At 36.8% G+C, this 19,736-nt stretch overlaps 4 protein-coding genes across 7 annotated transcripts; 2 read left to right on the top strand and 2 right to left on the bottom strand.

Moving 5' to 3' along the window:
* The first annotated feature begins 612 nt into the window (after nucleotides 1–612).
* Nucleotides 613–3,863, top strand: LOC119982093 (probable nucleoside diphosphate kinase 5). Of its 3 annotated transcripts, none has more exons than XM_038825287.1 (6): nucleotides 613–799; nucleotides 953–1,033; nucleotides 1,741–1,965; nucleotides 2,575–2,682; nucleotides 2,779–2,888; nucleotides 3,281–3,863. In XM_038825287.1, the coding sequence occupies exons 2-6, from the start codon at nucleotides 966–968 to the stop codon at nucleotides 3,310–3,312; spliced, it is 543 nt and encodes a 180-aa protein (XP_038681215.1). In that variant the 5' UTR covers nucleotides 613–799; nucleotides 953–965; the 3' UTR covers nucleotides 3,313–3,863. The 3 variants fall into 3 exon arrangements, with proteins under 3 accessions (XP_038681215.1, XP_038681216.1, XP_038681214.1); XM_038825288.1 differs by lacking the exon at nucleotides 613–799 and having other exon boundaries at nucleotides 894–1,033; nucleotides 3,281–3,315; nucleotides 3,430–3,863; XM_038825286.1 differs by lacking the exon at nucleotides 613–799 and having other exon boundaries at nucleotides 894–1,033.
* A 2,065-nt stretch (nucleotides 3,864–5,928) lies between these two features.
* On the bottom strand, nucleotides 5,929–8,921 carry LOC119982465 (exocyst complex component EXO70A1-like). The gene has a single exon (XM_038825851.1). The coding sequence runs from the start codon at nucleotides 8,596–8,598 to the stop codon at nucleotides 6,700–6,702; it is 1,899 nt and encodes a 632-aa protein (XP_038681779.1). The 5' UTR covers nucleotides 8,599–8,921; the 3' UTR covers nucleotides 5,929–6,699.
* Nucleotides 8,922–11,557: 2,636 nt separating this feature from the next.
* LOC119981965 (pollen receptor-like kinase 3) lies at nucleotides 11,558–13,753 on the bottom strand. The gene is made up of 2 exons (XM_038825103.1): nucleotides 12,388–13,753; nucleotides 11,558–12,321 (listed from the first exon to the last, which is right to left on the bottom strand). Exons 1-2 carry the CDS (start codon nucleotides 13,751–13,753, stop codon nucleotides 11,558–11,560), a joined length of 2,130 nt encoding a protein of 709 aa, XP_038681031.1.
* Nucleotides 13,754–17,155: 3,402 nt separating this feature from the next.
* On the top strand, nucleotides 17,156–18,800 carry LOC119982062 (protein TIFY 10A-like). Of its 2 annotated transcripts, none has more exons than XM_038825239.1 (3): nucleotides 17,156–17,363; nucleotides 17,779–18,181; nucleotides 18,300–18,469. In XM_038825239.1, exons 1-3 carry the CDS (start codon nucleotides 17,267–17,269, stop codon nucleotides 18,301–18,303), a joined length of 504 nt encoding a protein of 167 aa, XP_038681167.1. In that variant the 5' UTR covers nucleotides 17,156–17,266; the 3' UTR covers nucleotides 18,304–18,469. The 2 variants fall into 2 exon arrangements, with proteins under 2 accessions (XP_038681167.1, XP_038681166.1); XM_038825238.1 differs by lacking the exon at nucleotides 18,300–18,469 and adding an exon at nucleotides 18,498–18,800 and having other exon boundaries at nucleotides 17,162–17,363.
* The last annotated feature ends 936 nt before the right edge of the window (nucleotides 18,801–19,736 follow it).

Below are 19,736 nucleotides of genomic sequence, written 5' to 3'. Positions count from 1 at the left end.
ATATATAGAATTAAATGAATCCAAAAAATCTTTTGAATATGACAGTACATGCACTAATTAGTTTATGTTTCATCACATTCATAAAATAATAAATCTGTAATAACTAATTCGTATATTTTCCATGAATATTCATTGGACAGTACATATATTCAAAAATCATTTGAATATCAAATAATTATGTTTCAGCAAATTCATAAAATAATAAATACGTAACAATTAATTTATATTTCCATATGGAATCATTTTGGAATGAGATGACATCACATAACTTGAACTAAACAATGTGGAGCTCGTTTATTTGGGATAAGGAGCTCTAATTCTTGGTTCCAATTGTAATTTAGATGTATGATTTTTTTTCTAAATCGTAAACCTTAAATATTAAAACTTAAACTCGAAAATCCTAATTCTAACTCTTAAACATTAATTCTTAACTCTTAACCACTATTATTATATTTTTAAAATAAAAATCATGATTTAATATGATTTTTGAGAGAAAATTGATATCAAAATTAGAGGATCATATCCCGTTTATTTACCATTCAGGATAGTCCCATGAACCTAACCGCGGGTATCATAAAAAAAAGCCCACAAAGGCACAAACCCAGTTCCAAAATTCACCACATCTCCTTCTCCTCCATTTTCCCGCACTTTTATTCGCAAATTCCTGCTATGGCCCTGTTTGATTACCTGGAAAAAGCAGCAAACACAAGATCGAAGGGGAAAATCCACTCCGAGTTTCTTCAGTTACCGTGCTTCTTCAATTATCGAGGATTCAAAAGTGAAGTCTCGATGAATAAAGGTAAATAGTTAATTGCATTTGTTGCCATAAAAAACTAGCATTAGATGCCAAAGCAACCGTAAAAGTAAATTAAAGCAACAGCGAAAGGTAAATGTAAATGTGTTAGGTTTTTCATTGTCGATGATTTCTTGTCGGATCTTCTCTTCTTCGCAGTACCTCGTTGGAGATGGCGTTTCGTAATGTTCGTTGCCTCGAGAAATTCATCTTCGTCTTCTTCATCTCTATTACGAGCCGGTAAGTCTGTAGTTAGGGTTTCTCGTTTTCTTTGGGATGCTGAAAATGAGAGTCTAAATGGGAGACGCAATTTCTGGTGTTATAGATCTGTTCATTTTCATCTCCGGTTTGGGTTAAAACTTGTGTAGTGTAGTTAACCCTTTGTCAGACGGAGGTGTAGGAGTGCCGTGATTTTTTGCAGTTTGTTGTCAGAAAACGATCTGTCAGTTTTTGAATTAGGTGATTTCTGTATTGGATTATGGTTGATTAATCATCGGTGCCTTGTGGAGTCTTCCTCTTAGATGCTCTAACTGCTTTCTGGTTGTGAATTTCTACTGTCCATACAGAATAGAATGAGGATGATGAATTGACGAGAACATTGACAATAGGGAAAATATTGTACATCTCTTCATGTTTACTAAAAGATGTCTAAAATACTTGACTCATTAGAACTGCTCAATCATCTTCTTCTTCCTGTGACCTTCCATTTGAACGTTGTTATACTTTATACACTAGAAATATTGTCAGACTGTCAGAAAGTTATTAAGGGTCGTACAAAAAGACCATAATCTTGATCACTGTTGAGGAATGCACCTACCTTTTCCTTTATATCTTTAATTGTGGCAGTGAGGATGTCTTAGTTCACATTGTTAACATGATTAACTATTAGCATATCTTATTCAGTTTATCTAATTAGTCTGTTACCTTAAATGCTCCGAGAAGTATAGGCATTTAAGCAATGCAAGTGTCGAAGAGGAAAAAACGTTAGCTATGATCAAACCAGATGGATTGTTCAGCAACCACACTGATGCTATAAAAAAGGTCATTTTGGACTCTGGTTTCCACATCTTCGAGGAAATGATCACTCAACTCAATAAGGACGGTGCATCAAGCTTTTATGCTGAGCACTCTTCAAAGAGCTTCTTTTCCAGTCTTATCAAATATATGACTAGGTATCATTTTCATTGTCTTAATGTTGCATGTTACTTCTAATAGTCTTTTGTTGCAGTATGTTGAATGACATTGAGTTTAGTAAATGCTGTTGGACTGTCTTTACTACTCCTTCCCTTGGCAGTTCTTAATTGGTAATGCCCTTTTTTTGTTAATAGAAATTGATGTTTCTCATCGCCTCATATATTTTCTTGGTTTACTATGTAATTTAAGCGTGTAATATTCTGAACATTCAACTATATGAAAACAATTTTATTAGTCAGATGTTGACTGTATATGAAGACTCATACAAGACCCTCTCCTCTTCATAATTTATTGTTGATCAACCAATTTCACCTTATGCAATTATTGAATCTCCCAACTATGCTTAATATATTTCTTAAGCTACCAAGTGTTGTCTTTTGCTGTGTGAGGATCTGGGTTTACAGTACTCAGATTATGCTATCTAGACGAGTTAAATGTGATAATAGTTGATATGACATCTGGACTTTTATTTGGCTTTCTTCACTCTAATTGCTTGATGCTTGTATGAAGTTGGTATTATCATTAGGTTAACCTGTGGCATATATTTGCAGACATATCTGTCTCACTTATATATTTACTTCTACCAGTGGTCCAGTGTTGGTTATGGTATTAGAAAAGGAAAATGCAATTGCAGATTGGCGTAATTTGATTGGACCGACAGATGCAAGAAAGGCCAAAAGTACTCATCCTCACAGGTTTGCCTCAGTATGTTTACAATCATTTCATATGTCAAATTCATGCATTTTTTAGTTGGGTTGACTCTGGGACTTTTTCCCACTCTTACTTTGCAGTATCAGAGCAATGTGTGGGCAGGATTTAGAAAAGAATTGTGTTCATGGTTCAGATTCTCTTCAATCGGCTCCAAGAGAGATTTCATTTTTCTTTGGAGGGACATTGTCAGGTCAATTTCTATTCTCTTTTGAGTCAAACATGGTGAAATTTTGTATGCATATATGACTCTTATTTTTTCAATTGATTGTGTCCTTATTTTCAAGGTGGAGAGACTCGAAGGAAACTTCTTTTTTTTGAGTTTTTTCCTCTTCCTATTAAAACCATGCACATTAGAGAACATATAAATGATCCCCTATAAAAGTAGAATGATGTGAATTTTCAATTACTGACTAGATTAAATTGATAAACAAATGATCGAATTGCCTCTACCTTTGAGTTTCTCCTCACATTTGTATATGATGTTCCAACCGAACTGTACACTCCTAATCTAGCTAGTGACGTTTCACATTTATTCCAGTTTTCATATATAGCCACTTAAGTTGGTGCATTTGTTTTTGGCAGGGACGGAGGCTACGATGCACGATGAACTTTAATTGGTAAGAACTCATGACAGAACCACATGTCCTCCTCTAGCCTTTAAATCCTCCCTAACCTGCGTAAAAACCCAGACAGACAATTACACTACCCCATAGTTTATGGTGTTTTGGCAGTCTGCTTTGTTGGTCTATTTTCATACAAGGGAGATTCCTGAACTTGTATCATTCCAAAGTCCATAGACGCTTTCACCGCTAGAAAGAACTCAATACCGTCAGAAGCCCATTGTCATCATTAAAGTCTTTATCCCAAACGGTTTGGGGTTGCTACATTAATTTATATGATAAATCAATTGGAATCCATAAGGGCTTTAGAAGTCCATGTGATATTAGTCTTAACTTAAATCAAATGCAATAGTTGCGTGTAACTCTATAGAAATGGATTTCTTTCCTGGTTCCTTGCAGGCTTTGTTGTTAGCATGTGTTTAGAAACTAATGATGCTTTAGCCTTTACAAGCTTTATTCAGTGGATTGCTTGCGAAACCTTATTGTAGCAGCGGTTAACATTTGATGGTTGGTGGTTCTCTATGAAATGTAAATTTTTGTGGTTATTTACAAGTTTATGCTGTTATATGGGTGGTGATAAGAAGCTTATTTCCGCTACAATTGTTGGTCTTCTAAGGACTCATAAGAGATCTTTTAAAGGACGGAAAGAGTGCTGACATAAATCTATCGTTGAGATCTAATTTTGTCATGCCTGAAATGTTTTTCTGAAAACACTTAATTGGTTAGCAGTTTTGAATTATTGGTCTGCCTCGTAGAGTGTTTTGGCTATTACTTTTCCATTGAAGTCCACATAAGTTTCAGGGATAAAAAAAGAGACAATTGAGTGTGCTACCAGGAAATTATAACATAGTAGAGAAAGCGGGGGGGCGGGGGATGAGTTTCTTATGGTGTTTGTAAGCCTGTGATAAATGAGATCTAAAAGTCAAGCAAATGTGGCCCCGTTGAAACTTTATTCTCCCAGATTTTAAGCATTGATGGAAGCCGCCAGAATTGTTAGTGTCAAATGATTGTTTAGGATTTAGTGGTTGGGAATGAGGAATTAGGGTTTTCTTTTTTGACTTATTTCTCTGCGACACGTGAGAGGTAGGTTCTTGTTGAAGCCTTTGTTTTGTCATTTGTGATAAAGATCGTGAATGGAGATACATACATAGTTACATACATATATATATGTATGTTTGTATATATATAATGTTTGGCAATCTGGTTATGGATTTGAAAAAAGCGAGGTCCTGGAGTTGCTTTGTTTGGCTGTCTTTGTTTCGGATGATAGATATATATATATAGTTAGTTAAAAGACGTCTAAAAAAAACCTGTCACAAATTTACCTGTGATACTTTGTTGTCTATGGTTCTCCAAATGTTGTGGAATCTTGCAGCTACAAATATTGTTAGAAAACGCGTAATATGGATTTGTTTCTTGCAGGTACAAATATTGTTAGAAAATGCGTACTACCGATTTTTTCAACGTGGTTGTTGCGTGAGGTGTTTGGCATTTGCTTATATGTTATTTAGTTGGGTTGTGTCAATCCGACGTAGGATATTAAGACTTAACACTCTCCTGTATTTATAGGATCAGTTATATAAGGTCCAACAAACAGACATAGGTAGAGATTATGTTCAAAATGGATCGAGTATTTGCTCTAATGTAAGATAGAAGTCTTGACACTCTCTTGTACTTGTGCTCGGTTATGTAAGGTCTAACAAGTAGACATGGGTAGGGAGTTCCTGTTCAAAATGGATCTAATATTTAATCTGATGCCATGTTAGAAATCCAAGTTCAAATACAATAAATTTTGTTCACTATGAGTCATGGACTAGTATAGATTTATTATCCTAGATATTGGGATCAGAAAACGCGTCTCTTGTGTGAGAAAATCTTTGCTTATATGCCATTCAATTGAGTCATGTCAATGAGACGTGGGATATAAGTCTTGACAAATATATTTGGAGATTTTTGGATTGGTTTCTAATATCAAATTATCAATAAGTAATGCTTGCCTACGTATCATATGTCAATATCAGTAAACTTTTTCGCTTTCAAGCATTCTAAAATAAGAAAAGAAACAGGAAATGTTGGAGACAAGAACAACTAATTCGGCGGGCTTACTTGTTCTACTTTTTCAAGTAATCTTATTCTCATTTGCAAGCCAAATTATAAGAGCCACACTTACAAGTTGCAGCTTTTAGCCGTTGCTGACTTGCTGTGTCGTTTAGAGTTGGAAACGTCCATCACTTTTTTCTTCCTCTCTTTTTTAACAGATAAACCACCAACATACCCTTTAGACAGTTGGATGAACGTAAACTTCATATTGTTAAAACGGTCCACACCACCATGTTGGTGACATATAAGATTGATCGAAAACTATACAGGTAGGGAACCGGAAGTGGAATAAACACACAGAATCAGAATTCCACAAAAAAAATCTCAACTGGTTGATTCAAACTACCGATATTCTGTATGTCCCAAGTCCTAAGACAACCAATTAAACTATCGTCAAGTGATTGAAAAGTTTATCGCTCTAATATCCGGTTCTGGAATATATAATCACCTAAAATCTCCAAAGATTAAAGTTTGATTCAGAAAGTGAAGAACCAGCTCATCAACATAAACTCTGCCTCACAAACACACCAACATTGCCATAGAAGTTGGATCAAGGTTACAAGGAGAAAATTGTCAAAGAAACGGCATACAAAGGCCATACTGATATATGTCAAACCAAAAAACCATAAATGAACGAAAGAATGAAAGAATACTGAAGTAGTAAGGCATACATCTACTCGTCTGAAATAGTCATTCGTATGCAGATTCACTAGCACCAGACAACATACACAGATTCTCCAAGTGACCTTTAGCAGGAAACCCTCTTAACATGGATCAATCTTTGATGGCATCATATACCTGAAACCCTCTGTAATGCCTCATCGCCTTTAATCGGCCACCGGATATCCAAGTCACTGTAGTTCTTGGCTCTCTGCAACTGTCAAGATTTAGCCAGATTCTATTTGTCGTGAGCGATTAACCAAGGGCACATTAAAAATGGGGTTCAAACAAAGAATCTGAGGTAGATTCAAGAGAAAACACATATGCAGCAAATATTCCATATCAACAAGAGGAGCAAAAAATCTAGAATGTGGTAATAATACAAACAACATGCTATAGCGCAGAAGCATTCAGGCTCAGGAACCTGGCTATTCTGGAAAAGCTACACCTGACAATTGAGTTCGATCTTTTCGCATAAGTTGAGAACTAATAAGAGATGCTTAGAGGAATCGCAAAGCACAGGGCAGCCAAGATTTACCAGCACCATATCCCCCAAATACTCCACAAAAAATTCAAAGAATGTGTCCTAATTTTCCAACTTAAGCAAACATTGCCACTCCTTCACTGAGACCTCCTCCTTAAGTGCTGGGATACAGGGTATCCCTCAAAAAAATCCAAGACAGCATCCTCTAAATCCTCAACTGAGTACTTGATGTAATTCTCTGGGTGTTTTCCACTCTCTATATGGCTCCTGAACCGCCCGAGAAATGACCTGTAAGCTGGAATCAACTTCTCCGATATCGATATTCGTAGCTCTTCCCTAAGCTGAGAATCCGGTACAAGCCATGTAGCTTCAGTCCTATGAACCTCCTCAAACATAGCATTGAAGGTCTTAAACCTCTCTCTCAATGCACTCTTTGACACCCCAGATGAGAAACTCCCACTCACATGTAACCCCTCATCTCTTAGACAATACAAAACCTTCACCCATGTTGCTCTCTGGTAGCTGGTTGCTGCCTGCCTGAATTGCCCTGTTAGCTTCCTCAAATAATCATCCCCAATCATTTCTCTCAATTCTGGTGACCCTTTCACCTTTTGAACTATATAGTGAACATTGTTCATCATAAAGAGATTTGATATTGATGCATCTTTGTAATGTTTAGACTTGCCATCCAAATTGAATTGCAAAATCACAATAATCCAAATCAAATGAAGTGCTAAGGGAGTTCTCGCCTCTAATTCAGCAAAATCCATATCCGGGGTTGTTGGATCGCCTGAATATCTCGAACCAGCCGATGGTTTTGACACAATAAGCTCAATCAAAGTCTGTTTGTAATCAGAGATCAAACTTATGTAGTTCATCACATACCTAGTCAAGGGATGTATAGTCCCTCCGGGCACAGGAACCCTGGAAGGCTCACGCAGCACAGCATTCTCAAACTCTGACAAAATCCCTCTCACTGCCTCGGCTAACCTGGACAGAATCTCAGCCGCCTGGACCCGAATGGAATCGGACGATTTCGAATCGAATACAACTTCAATATCAGGTATAAGGTCCATCAAAGCATCATGTAAGTCCAGAATCTTGAACAACTTCTCCGGTGATCTCCTGCTTATACTTATAGCCTCAGCAAAATTGAAGAGCTGAATTGCGGGACCCTTAATCGTCTCCATAAAACAAGCATCGTCAATGGCAGTACCAATCCCTTCAAAGATCTGTTCGCAGAGCTTCTTTTCGCTTGCGAACAAAATCCTTATGCAGATCTTTGCAGCACGTATCCAGCGCCTAATCTTAGTTTCCAAGGCGTCCCATTCGAGCCTCTGAATGTCTCCAATACTCAACTTCTCGATACCAAGCCTTCGAAAGCTGGCGTCCACGGCAGATTTCCTAACACTCCCGTACACCTGGATACACTCCCGCAAGTACCCAGCAGAGATCATGCGTCCGGCGATGCACTGCAAGTCGTTAATTGCTTCCTCTGGAATCAGATCGATCTCGCGAATACAACTCGTGGATCGGTAACTCGAGTGACTGAAACTTGACGAATCCGCAGATATTCCTTCTCGTTGTTGTTCTTCATCTTCCTGCTGTTGTTTCACCCTCGCATCGAAAGTCTCACCGAAACTTAAGCTCTCATCAAGCGACTCGTCGGTGGAGTGGAAGGAGTAGGAGCTTGAAGGATCAGTGAGAGAGTCGGCCTCGATTGGAGTAGTATGTATGAGAAGGATGTTACGGAACTCGTCCTCCAATCGAGCCATGGCGATCTGGATGGTGGCGGAGTTATTAACCTTGTTGTTGCTTTTCTGATCCTCCGAAGTTGAAGAAATGGAAGCGGTGGACATGGAGCGTTGAATTTCATCGACGGCCTGTAAGTATCGGTTGACCTCATCGCGATCGCAATCGAAGATCATCTTCTCCCTAGCTTCCTCCGATGCGGTAGAATCCCACCTTAATATTATCTTCTCCGCCTCTTCAAACACCAAACCACTCCCACTTCCACTCTCCGGCGGTTGCTCCATGATATATATATATACCTCTATCTGTCTCTGATTTCAACCTTCAAAGAATCAGATTCTACAGATTCTGTAGAATCTCAGTTTCTTGATTAATCAAGTTTTAAACAAGATTGATGATAATCTATATGTGAAAAAAAAATTATTAGTTACTGTTTTTGAATCAAAAAAAAATCTTTGAAGGAAAAATTCTGGAAAAGATTTTTGTTGAAGAAGATAAGAAACAGAAATAGAATCTTGAAAGTTGAAAGAAAAAAAATTCAGAGGAGACGATGGCAGGAAGTGAAAATGGTGTGCGAGTGGGGGTCTGGTCTTGTAAGGCAGCTGTGGATTTTTGTCTGAATGTGAGGTTCCCACTTGACTTTCCACTATTTATAGTATTTTTCTTCTTCTTTCTTGTGGAAATTTTTTGAAAGTTTTGACTAATTAGCCACCACCGACGGCGGAACCTTTCACAGCATATTCCGGCCAAATCACCATCACTAATACTATTTTATATATATATATTCGATTAAATCGAACTAAAAACCTTCAAAAAAAAATGAAAGCTTTCTATTAATAAATCTGTGATCACCCTAGAGCTCTCATAATTCTTAGATGCATGTGTGACAAAGAGATGGTGTCCAATCTCTTGGGTGATAGTCTCATTGATGAATTTATCTGAAGTCAAACTGTATGGATTTTAAAGACTAAAGGTTCCGAGTTCGATTCTCACTTGAAACAATATCTTTATGATGATACATTGGATTTTGGTTTATTGAAAAATTTATTGATCGTGGGTTTGATAACCCGATTTTAGACTCATATCAAATGTCAAAAAGATAAACTTGTAAGGTATCCTCCTTTGTTATAAAAAAAGATTGGTGTCCAAAAAGAATAGTAGAAGAAAACTTTAGAACAACTTTTAAAAATAGCATTTTTCTTTAAATATTATGAAAATGTAGTATAATATGATAAGGGAATATATAATCAACATGGGCCACAATTTTAGCTTAAAATGGTCTTGGCAGGTTTCAAATTCAGGCCCAATTTGACCCTTCTATGAATTTCAAAAAGTTGAAGTTGCTTCACTTCTTCACTTTTGGATACAGGGAAGGGAGGGAAGGGAAGACTCGAACTCGAGGTCTCTATGAGATACCATATATATGAATATCATATGAACTACTCGTGCTTCAATTCTTCACTTTGCAATCACAGTAAACTAGCAAATAATATACAGAAGTTATGTTTACAAACTACAAAGTTATTCTCAAATGGATTTCTAAGATGGCACTTCTCTGATAAGCTCACCTAAGCAGGAGTTTAATGTGGTCGCATAAACTTGATTACAGGTTATCAAATAAATGAGAGTTTACTCTTTGAACATTCGATATGAGGCTAATATCATATCGTCAGAAATTTCTCACGCCAAAACTTAGCGCATGGCTCAAGATATATATATTCTTGTTTACCTTTGTTGCATTGGCCTGATATAGACTAATCTTAAATTAATCAACAACTTAATGATGAATTAAATGAAGTCAACTAATCCACTGTCAAAATAAAACTGACATCCACGTGCATGCACGCGTGCACTTACACAATTGATTGTCAAGAATAATCACACAATTATCAGAAACATTAAAGAACTAAATAGTTGCATTAGTATCAAGAAATGTTCAGTGTGTTTAAGTATAGCTATATGTGGAACGAGAGCATGATCACGCACTGGATTTTGATCAAATTTATCTTGTCGTCTTGTAAGAAATTTTTATACATGCGGACTTGACGACCTAAGTTTAGACCCATATCGGATGTTCAAATGACAAACTTGTATGGTTTCGTTCCCAATTTAAAAAATGGTATAGGTATCTGTGGAAATGTTGCATGAAAATGTGCAATACACCACACACCAAAGGTTGGCTGCTGTTGGGTGTCTGCCAGTTGATTTTAAAATCTTTGAATTGCTGACATCTCCAGCTGTATAATGAGCTTGGAAGGTACAGATTTGTTGACTTAATCTGTCAATGAGTTGTAATTAGTATTGGGAGTCTCAAGATTAGGCATTGGATCATTGCACTTGCATGATCACTAATCAGGTTCATCTAGAATGATCTAGATTATTAATTAATGTTGTCGGTCGTCATTAACTTCTCTTGATTACCCTAATCTGCAACATTCATGTATGTGACATTAGTAGCCTGGAGGACTTGGTTCTGATTTCTCTATTGTGTTTAAGAAATACTGATTTGGGTTCCTTCTTATATCCGTATGGAATAGAACATGCTTACCCAAATATTCTTCATGTAAAGTGAAACCGGCTTTATATAGATTGTGAATACGGTTTTATGAAACCATATGCTATGGCTCGAATATGTAAATCATATTTCTCATAGGAGAAGTTGACAATGAATCCCTTTTTTCTCATTATTTTCATATCCTTATTAGTGCAAAAAAAAGGTTCGACTCCAACTTGTTCGATTATTCAAGAATAGTGTTGTTAGTTTATCGACCCTTTGACTTATATTGAGTCAGTTCTATTTCTCGATGGATGGCAAAAGAATGGATATAACTAAGTAATAGAGTGTCACCTTGACGTGATTGAAGTCATCCTTTCGAGCCTGATTAACCCCAACTCCAATATGAGTTTTTCTATTTTGACTTGCTTGCTCACCGTTATAGTCGAATGAGAATGGATAAGAGGTTCCTGGGATTGACGTGAGGGTTAGGAAAAATGTGTGCCTAAAATATATACAATGATGTCTTAAAATCTCTAAAATAAGCATGTACAGCAAAAAAAAGGCTACCGTGTAAGTACAGAAGATTGAAAATCTCCTTTAAGTTACATGGATACTAAAAAGGCACTGTATTTCCAGGTTGTGCTCTTTCTCTTGTGCACAATTCCAAGATGTCAAGTTCAAGTCCTCTAACTGAGAAGATTTAATTTTGTTACAGATTTATCTGTGTCGCTCGTCCATGAAGAGAGTTAAGTCACAGAAAAGGCGAAACTGTTAGCATTTCGTTCTAACGTCGGGTCTTCAGAAGCGCCTACTTCATGTCTCCGTCCAGATTGCTCACCGAACCTATTACGAAAACTAGGCATGTTTGCATGTACAGAATCTGCATATCCATCTCTAAGTGAAGGTAACACTTCCATTGTTCTAGCAGCCTTTTTACTATCTTCAAATTTCACACTTTCTATCCTTGCAATGGCCTCTCTCACGTCTAGTCGTCGTTTCGGATTAGTTTCAGTACAAGCTGCACCAATGTGGAGGAGCTTCTCCATCTCACCAAGTGCATTGTAATTGCTAGCTATTTTTGGATCAATCAATTCAGATTCTCTCCCTTCATAAATTGCAGATGCAACCCATTGGACTACATCAGTCCCTCCCTTGCCGTTACAAAGATATTGTACCGGAAATTTCCCTGTAACGATCTCCAAAATGATGATTCCGAGACAGTAAACGTCGCATTTTGGGGAAACCTGACCATATCTAGCAACTTCAGGAGCCTTATAAGCAAATAATGCTTGTGCTAGAATTGACTGGCTTGCCAATCTGTTGTATCCAAAATCCGTCAGTAATGGCACGTTTTCGGGGCCTAAAAGAACGTTGCTCGACTTGAGATTTCCATGAGGCAAAGCATGGGAAGCAAGCTCAGTCTGAAGATGGCCTAATCCTTTGGCGATTCCTTGAATAATTCTCAGACGGGAAGGCCAGTTGAGCTCAGCGTGGGACGGTCCTCGATCACCTGAATAAAAAAACTGTCAATAGGGTTCATACCATTGCAGAAAATGAAAGTCCATAGCGTTCATACCATGCAGTAGGTAAAGCAAACTCCCTTTGGGGATGTACTCATACACCATTAGCTTCTCTTCTTTCCGATAATGGAAAGCCAGCGGCGTCAACAGATTAGGGTGTCGAAAACTTGCCAGTTTTCTGCTCTCTGCCTCAAATTCGGTCTTTTCCATTGCATTCATTTCTCTTATTCTCTTCACCACCACTGTTACCCCATTAGCCATTGTAGCTTTATAAGAAGAACCCAGTGCTCCATTTCCAAGCACTTCTGCAGCAGACTTCATCAAATCTGTCAAACCAAAACTACCCTTTTCATCATTCACTATCACTAATTCCCCCAACCTGTTGTTCCCTCCGGCTTTGCCACGACTAGACCCTTTCCGGGATGAGCCAGACTTTCTTGTCACAATCTCCGGTTCCTTCCTCGCTGGTACTGTCACCGAAACATGTACCTCGAATGCCTCTTCCGGGGCATCTTTGCCAATCCTATCGAAATCGTCCTCCTCTTTTCTCTTGGCTTTAACAACTACCACAGCTGCCACAAACAGAAGCAGAATAGCCAATGTTGAGACACCTAAAACCGTCTTTTTTGAGTCCTCCTTTGTAGCACCAATGTTAAGATCATCACTCACACCGTTTCCATAATCCAATTCAAATGGCTCTCCTACCACCTTTTCATTGCATAGTTTACCCGATTTTCCTCCACAAAGGCCATCATTTCCTACAAATGAGCTTGCGTTGAATCTCGATAAACCCTCTGGAATCTCCCCTTCTAGTTTGTTGTTTGACACATCTAAGGACATCAATGTTGGTCTATCTATTGTTGGAATCGCTCCACTGAATTGATTGTTCTCGAGATGTAACTCGATTAAATAAGGCAATTGAGCCAGAGATGATGGAATAATACCAGAAAACTTATTGTCTGAGAGCCACAACTTCTTCAAAGACTCCATTTTCGCAAAGAAATCCGACGCAATATCCCCTGAAAATTGATTTCCTGACAAGTAAATAGCCTTCAAAGCACCTAAACGATTGAATTCAGGAATCCTACCTGAAAAGTTATTGTTACTAAAACTTAAAGTCCTAAGTCCCCGTAAACCAATCAACGCACTAACGTCGATTTTCCCTGATAATCCCATCCCTCCTAGACGGAGACTGGTGACAATGCCATTAAAACACACAAGTCCATCCCAACGAGTCTTTCCATCACAAGGGATTGAATTAGAAACCCAAGAAGCAAGTGCATTATTTGTGTCTGTTAAGGACTTCTTGAAATTTAACAATGCTTCTGATTCGGCCGCGGAATATACCAAAGGAAATGACACTATAAGGATGATCAAAAGAAGAAGAAGAAGAAGTGGCCGGAGAAGCGAATCCACGGCCATCACTCAGGCATAAGGGAACCTTGGAGGTCTTTCAGTGATGTAATTTTGGTGGTAAATTTGTGAGTTTGTGTTGTTTTGCTGGCTTTTCGGATTTTTTTTTTCCTTCTCTTGATTTGTTTTTGGACTCTTCATGGTGCATCGTTGGCTGAAGACAGTATTCAAAACAGAACCTTAGAAATGAGAGAGGCATAATAAGGGGTCTGTTTTCTACTTTGACTGAGTCAACTTTAAAAACCGTTGAAACCGTTAGAATACATTTACTAAAATGCCCTCTCAGAATTGGGCTAAGTGCGCAATTTGAAAGGGAAAAATGTTTCAATTTGAGGGGCATGTCCGGAAAGATATCTCGCAAGTATTAGAAAGCAGGAAATCCAACACAATACTCGAACATTATGAATTGGGCAACGTTTAAGCCCAATAAGGAATCTGGCTAGTTGGGCCAGGGCTTCTTCGTGAAACACAGTTGAACGGATCACAAAGCCCTTGAAGCCCAACAAGGAATCTTTGTGCTCAGATTGGACCCGTTGAGTTTTTGCAATTCTAGAAGATCAAATAAGACTCAAGATATTTGTTTGAATACTTCCAATACGAAAAGATAAAGCAATAGTATTTGTATAACACTCGACTCGAGTGGGTGGAGCCATTAATCTTTATTGTGTGAGTTTGATGGTGTTGAGCAAGCTACCTGATAGAGAAGGGATTAAATCTCTTCACCCTTATCCCACATCGTCCAAGAAAAGATATGAAGTATACAATATATAATACGCCAAACTTATTAACTAGGAGCAAACATTTTTCTAAATTTAAATTAGTGTGGACCGATGAATGTTACTAGTGTAGAGTAACGGGGTGTTATAATTTTAGATTTTGTTCCAACTATTTCTTTGAACACTTGTATCGTTCCCGAGTAATTATCAAACACAGGCTTAGAAATTCTTGAAGATAAAGTCGAAGTTGGACCATACTCCATACATACATACATACATACATATATATATATATATATATATATATATATATATATATTACAATAGATGAAGTGATGAACCATGGTTGTTGGTTCAAACCAGGGTTAATCTGTGGATAGGGCACGTTAATGTGATGGGCGGCTGTGGGCCTGATATAATAAATATGTTGAATGGGTCTAAAACAACCACCGTGACGTGTCGCTCGCGAAGTCGCGGCACCCTCTTTTACTTTCACCAGTTGACTGCAATTCTCACGTTTTCATTCTTCCAAAAGCATATTCTAATTTTTCTTATTACGCACCACCACCACTCACACTAATACAAAAACAAAAAACCATAGGTGTTTTTGTCGGTTCTCCCGAACTTTTTCTTTTTCTTTTTCTTTTTCTTTCCCCAAAATCATGTTCTAATTCATGCTTTCACATGAAGTTTGGGTAAAGAGGTACTCATCACATCTTTGACCTTTTTTTAAAATCGAAAATTATACTATAGAAGTTTGTGATTTTAACATTTGATATAAGCTTAAACTCAGATGGTTAAGTCCGCATGCATAGAAATTTTCCGCTTGATAACAGAATAAGTTGGGTTAAAGCCCAACACGTGCCGATTTGAACAAATCACCATACCCAAATTCGGGTCAGGGTAAACACGCACAAATCCATCTAACATGTTAGTTAGGCTAAGGCCCAACGTAAAACACTTGAAAATTGAATGGGTCACTAAGCTCAAACTCATATTGAACTAGGCACACGCAAGTTCACCCGACAAGCTAGTTGGACCAAGTCTCAGAAAAAACCAATTGGGATTTGGATGGCTCACTAAGCTCAAACTCATGTTGGGCTAGGTACACACAAACTCACTAGACATATTAGTTGGGTCGAGACTCAACACATACCATTTAAAAATAGTGGCGCTAGCTTATAATCGAACTGCTTATCTAGGATGATATTCTTTACGCGCTAAGTTTGGAGAGATAACCATCTACGTTATTAGATTATCACAAAGTGATTGTATGACATATAACAACTATTCCACCCTTTGAACATTCACTTCAATATTACAATTGGTTGTATGACATATGATAGTAAATCTTAAATATAACACTCCATTGCTAGTGAAAATTGGGTGAAGTAATCATTTTAACTCAAAAAATCAAAAATCCATTCACCAAAGTAAATATTGAACAACTTGTTATGATGGAAAATATGGATCTGGGCCCGGAGGACACACATCAGGGTCCATGACAGGAAGCCCAATTTGTCAAGTTGGGTGGTGGGCCCTAGTATTGAGACTTTTAGAGAGTTAAGAGTACAAGCTAGAACTATGGACATGTTTAACACGTGTTGTTTAGGATGCCTCTGGTCAAGCGAACACATCTGAAAGAAAGGCGAGTCACATGGGGAGACAGACGTCCGTGTCATCACGCACACTCCCACCTAACTAACGGCGTTTTAAAAGATTCTAACTCCGTTGTTTTATATGTGAAATGACCCAAATGGACACCTCGCCTTTTCTCAATAAGTTTACGCACTCCAGCATTAATACATATTTTACCAATTAAAAATACATATAATTAATACATATGGGGTAATCTAACATTTTTGGGTATTAATTTGAAATTCATTTCACTTATATATATAAAAGAAGAAGATAAGTACAATTTTGTTTTTTTTTCAAGAAATATCTACAATGAAATATCAAATTGCTTTTTTTTTAAAAATTTGTTTTTTTTTTCTAAAAATTCAAATAAAAAATGTATCATTAGATTCGTTATGTTAAATACTACACATTTATTATTTTTGTAAAATTTTTCAATACACTAGTCATAGGACCTACGCACTCCTACCCCAATCCATTAATTAATATAGAATTATAGATGGCGCAATCTGAAATTCATTTCACTTATAGAAAAAAGAAAAAGAACAAGAAGATCTATAATTTTTGTTTTTTTTTTTGGCAAAATTTAAAATGAAATATCTGATTTCTTTTTAAAAAAATATATTTATTGCTATATTAATTTTAAACATTTAAAAAGAAAATTTACAAATTACAATGCTCTTTTCCTTCTATTCTATGCTATTTTCGGTTGTTAGAAGTATTAAAAACATTTATTTGAATTAGTCCACGGATAAGGGCATTCTAGTAATTCTGTGTAATTGAATAATCAGACGAGCAGTTTCGGAGAAGTTTCTCACCGTCTCCCCTCCCCGACTGTTATTCAACGCGTTATTGCCAACGAAAGCGTACGTCTCCTTTTCTTTTTGTTTTTTTGTCATGCAAAAAACACGTGCGAGAAATACTATGCTTTCTTAAAAAAGAAATTGAAAGAAAAAAAAAAAAGGTGAGAGATTAGGGTGACAGCGAGGACTAATTAGGTTCATATTATGTGGGTTACAGCCTAACTATCCATATATATTCTATTCACTTCCTAGCAGTGGTATTATATCTCCAAGTCCACACACAGAGACACACAGACAGACAGACATACCAAGAAGAGGAGAAGAGGATTGAAGATTCTTATCCATCCAATAACAGTACTCTCAACATGTCGAATTTTGCTCAAACCTGCAATCTCTTGAGCCAGTATGTGAAGGAAAGAAGAAGTTTTGGTGACCATATCACTCTTGGAATCGCACCAAAAGGTATGCTCAATTCTCTTCTTAAATCGAAATATTAGCTTCTATGTTTTTTTGAGGTGTAAATGGTTGGTTATGGTTGTATGTTTTTTTTTCAGTTTTTTGATATGAATTTAACCCAATCTACGAACGGGGCGATTATTTTGATTATATCAATGGTTCTCAATAATTTTTTCTTGATCGGTTAGGTTGTTGGTTCGATTTTCACGATTTTTAACACCCCTAGTTTCTTGTTCTAACTCTCCCTCAAATGTTGAGTTGTGAATGACAACGATTTCATATGGATTATGTGTGCCAATGAGATGATTAGGGGAAAAAAAAGAAGTGGAATTGTAACGCATTTTCGTTCAGATATAAATGCCGTTGACCAAGTCAAACGTATGATTTGGGTCTAATTTTTGATTGGTTAATGTGTTTTCAGGCGGTGAACACCAGACGTGTCGGTCGCCGACAGAGCCAGTGACTTTGAATTTGCTCTCCACCATGGAAAACTCATCTGCTGAAGACACAACCACCGTAACTGCTACAACTACCAAGGCGCCAGCGGGGGCTGAGACTGCTCCGATGACTATATTGTACGGTGGACGGGTGTTTGTGTTCAATGATTTTAGGGCCGACAAGGCTAAAGAGGTCATGGAGTTAGCTGCCATGGGGAAAAGCTCTGCAAGATCTGGTTCGGATTCAACCAATAATGTCAAAGGAGACGATGTTTCTAACGTTGTATTGTCCAAATTAGGACCAAATCTCACTGCCACCAGTCGTCCTGATATGCCAATAATGCCAAGAAATTCGCTCCACAGGTTCTTTGAGAAGAGAAAAGAGAGGTACGTACATATAACATTAATATAATTGAGATTTAATTAACAATACATGCACGTTAATCTGGCTAGTTATTATACATTGGATTAACATAATTCAACCGAATGATGTGTATATGATTAGGTAAAGTTGCCCTTGCTCCTCACACACTTGGATGCGTTTTGTGAACATAAAAAACTAAATCCACAAGGGTCCGTATCTAGATTGGACAATATCTTTAATGCATGGGTCCGTGACCTAGATCGGATAATATCTTTAATGTGTTCAGGCAATAAATTAAAATTAAACTAATTATTTATTGTTGATTTGTGTGTTTTTCAGGATAGCAGCGAAGGCACCATATGCGGTTCCTCCAAAGCATGAGAGAAAGCAAGAGTCCATGAATTAATTGATATGTAGAGATTCAGCTCAAGATATGTAGAAAGACGATTATTTATTTCTTGTAAAACTTAAAAGAGTACATTGATTAGGCCTTTCAGTTTAGATATGCTGAGCAGTTAATTAATCATATTAGTTATTTTAATATATTTTTAAATACCTGTCTTTTGTACCTCTATCTAGTTAATAACCTCGATTAATTAATAAAATCTCACAGTCCCGACTCGGGCCATTGTATTAAAATAATAACCTCCCTCTTTACCTGCAATCCCAATGTCACAATTCTTTTTTTTTTTTTTTGTTTAAATTTCCGAGTAAATGGGTTTCTAAATACGGTACATATTTTGTTAATGATCTTTTCTAATTGCATAAGATAATAATTTTCTGATTAATTAGTAAAATCTCAGAGTCTCAACTCGGCCATTGTATTAAAATAATAACCTGTCCTTTATCTATAATCCCAACGCCACAATTCCTTTTTTGTCTAAATTTCAGAGTAATTGGGTTTCTAGATGCGATATTTTGTTAATATATAAGATAATATTTATTTTATAATTTTTTAAGACCCAACGAATATATAAATTAATAATTCCTAAAAACAAAAAAAAAGTTCAAAGTTCATGTAGTACTATAAAAGGAATTTCCACTTTAACAATTTATACCTTCTCATTTAAGCTCTTTCTCAAAATATGCATTTAAAATTCTTTTACTTATTCTTTGCACCTAAACCAAAGTGAACCTCGTCTTAATTTTTTTGCAATGCAAACACCACATTCGGTATATTTTTTCCACGTTATAACAAATAATAATTATTTTTTTTGAAATGGGAGAGGAGATTCGAATTTTGATCACCAGGGTGATATACACCGTCTTTACCACTGCAACTAATGACTTGGGTGTGTAACAAACAGTGGCGGAGTCACTTTGAAATCATTGGGGGCCTAGGCCCCCAGTGATTTTCTTTTTAATTATGCTTATATACCAAAAATAAAGTATGTTGTCAATGATTATACCTTAAGGCCCCTAATACTCACTTCCAACTCATATGAAACAATGAAAATCTCTTGATTTTGATAAATAAATATGCAATGTTTAATTGCTTAAAAATATTATTAGTGATTATTTTCATACCATATAAATAACTCTAAAAAATTTATCTGAATTTTTCTCTATCATTAGATG

This window comes from Tripterygium wilfordii, chromosome 17 (assembly GCF_013401445.1).
Source record: "Tripterygium wilfordii isolate XIE 37 chromosome 17, ASM1340144v1, whole genome shotgun sequence".
In the NCBI taxonomy this organism is placed as follows: domain Eukaryota; kingdom Viridiplantae; phylum Streptophyta; class Magnoliopsida; order Celastrales; family Celastraceae; genus Tripterygium; species Tripterygium wilfordii.
This window is presented reverse-complemented; position numbering and strand designations above follow the sequence as displayed.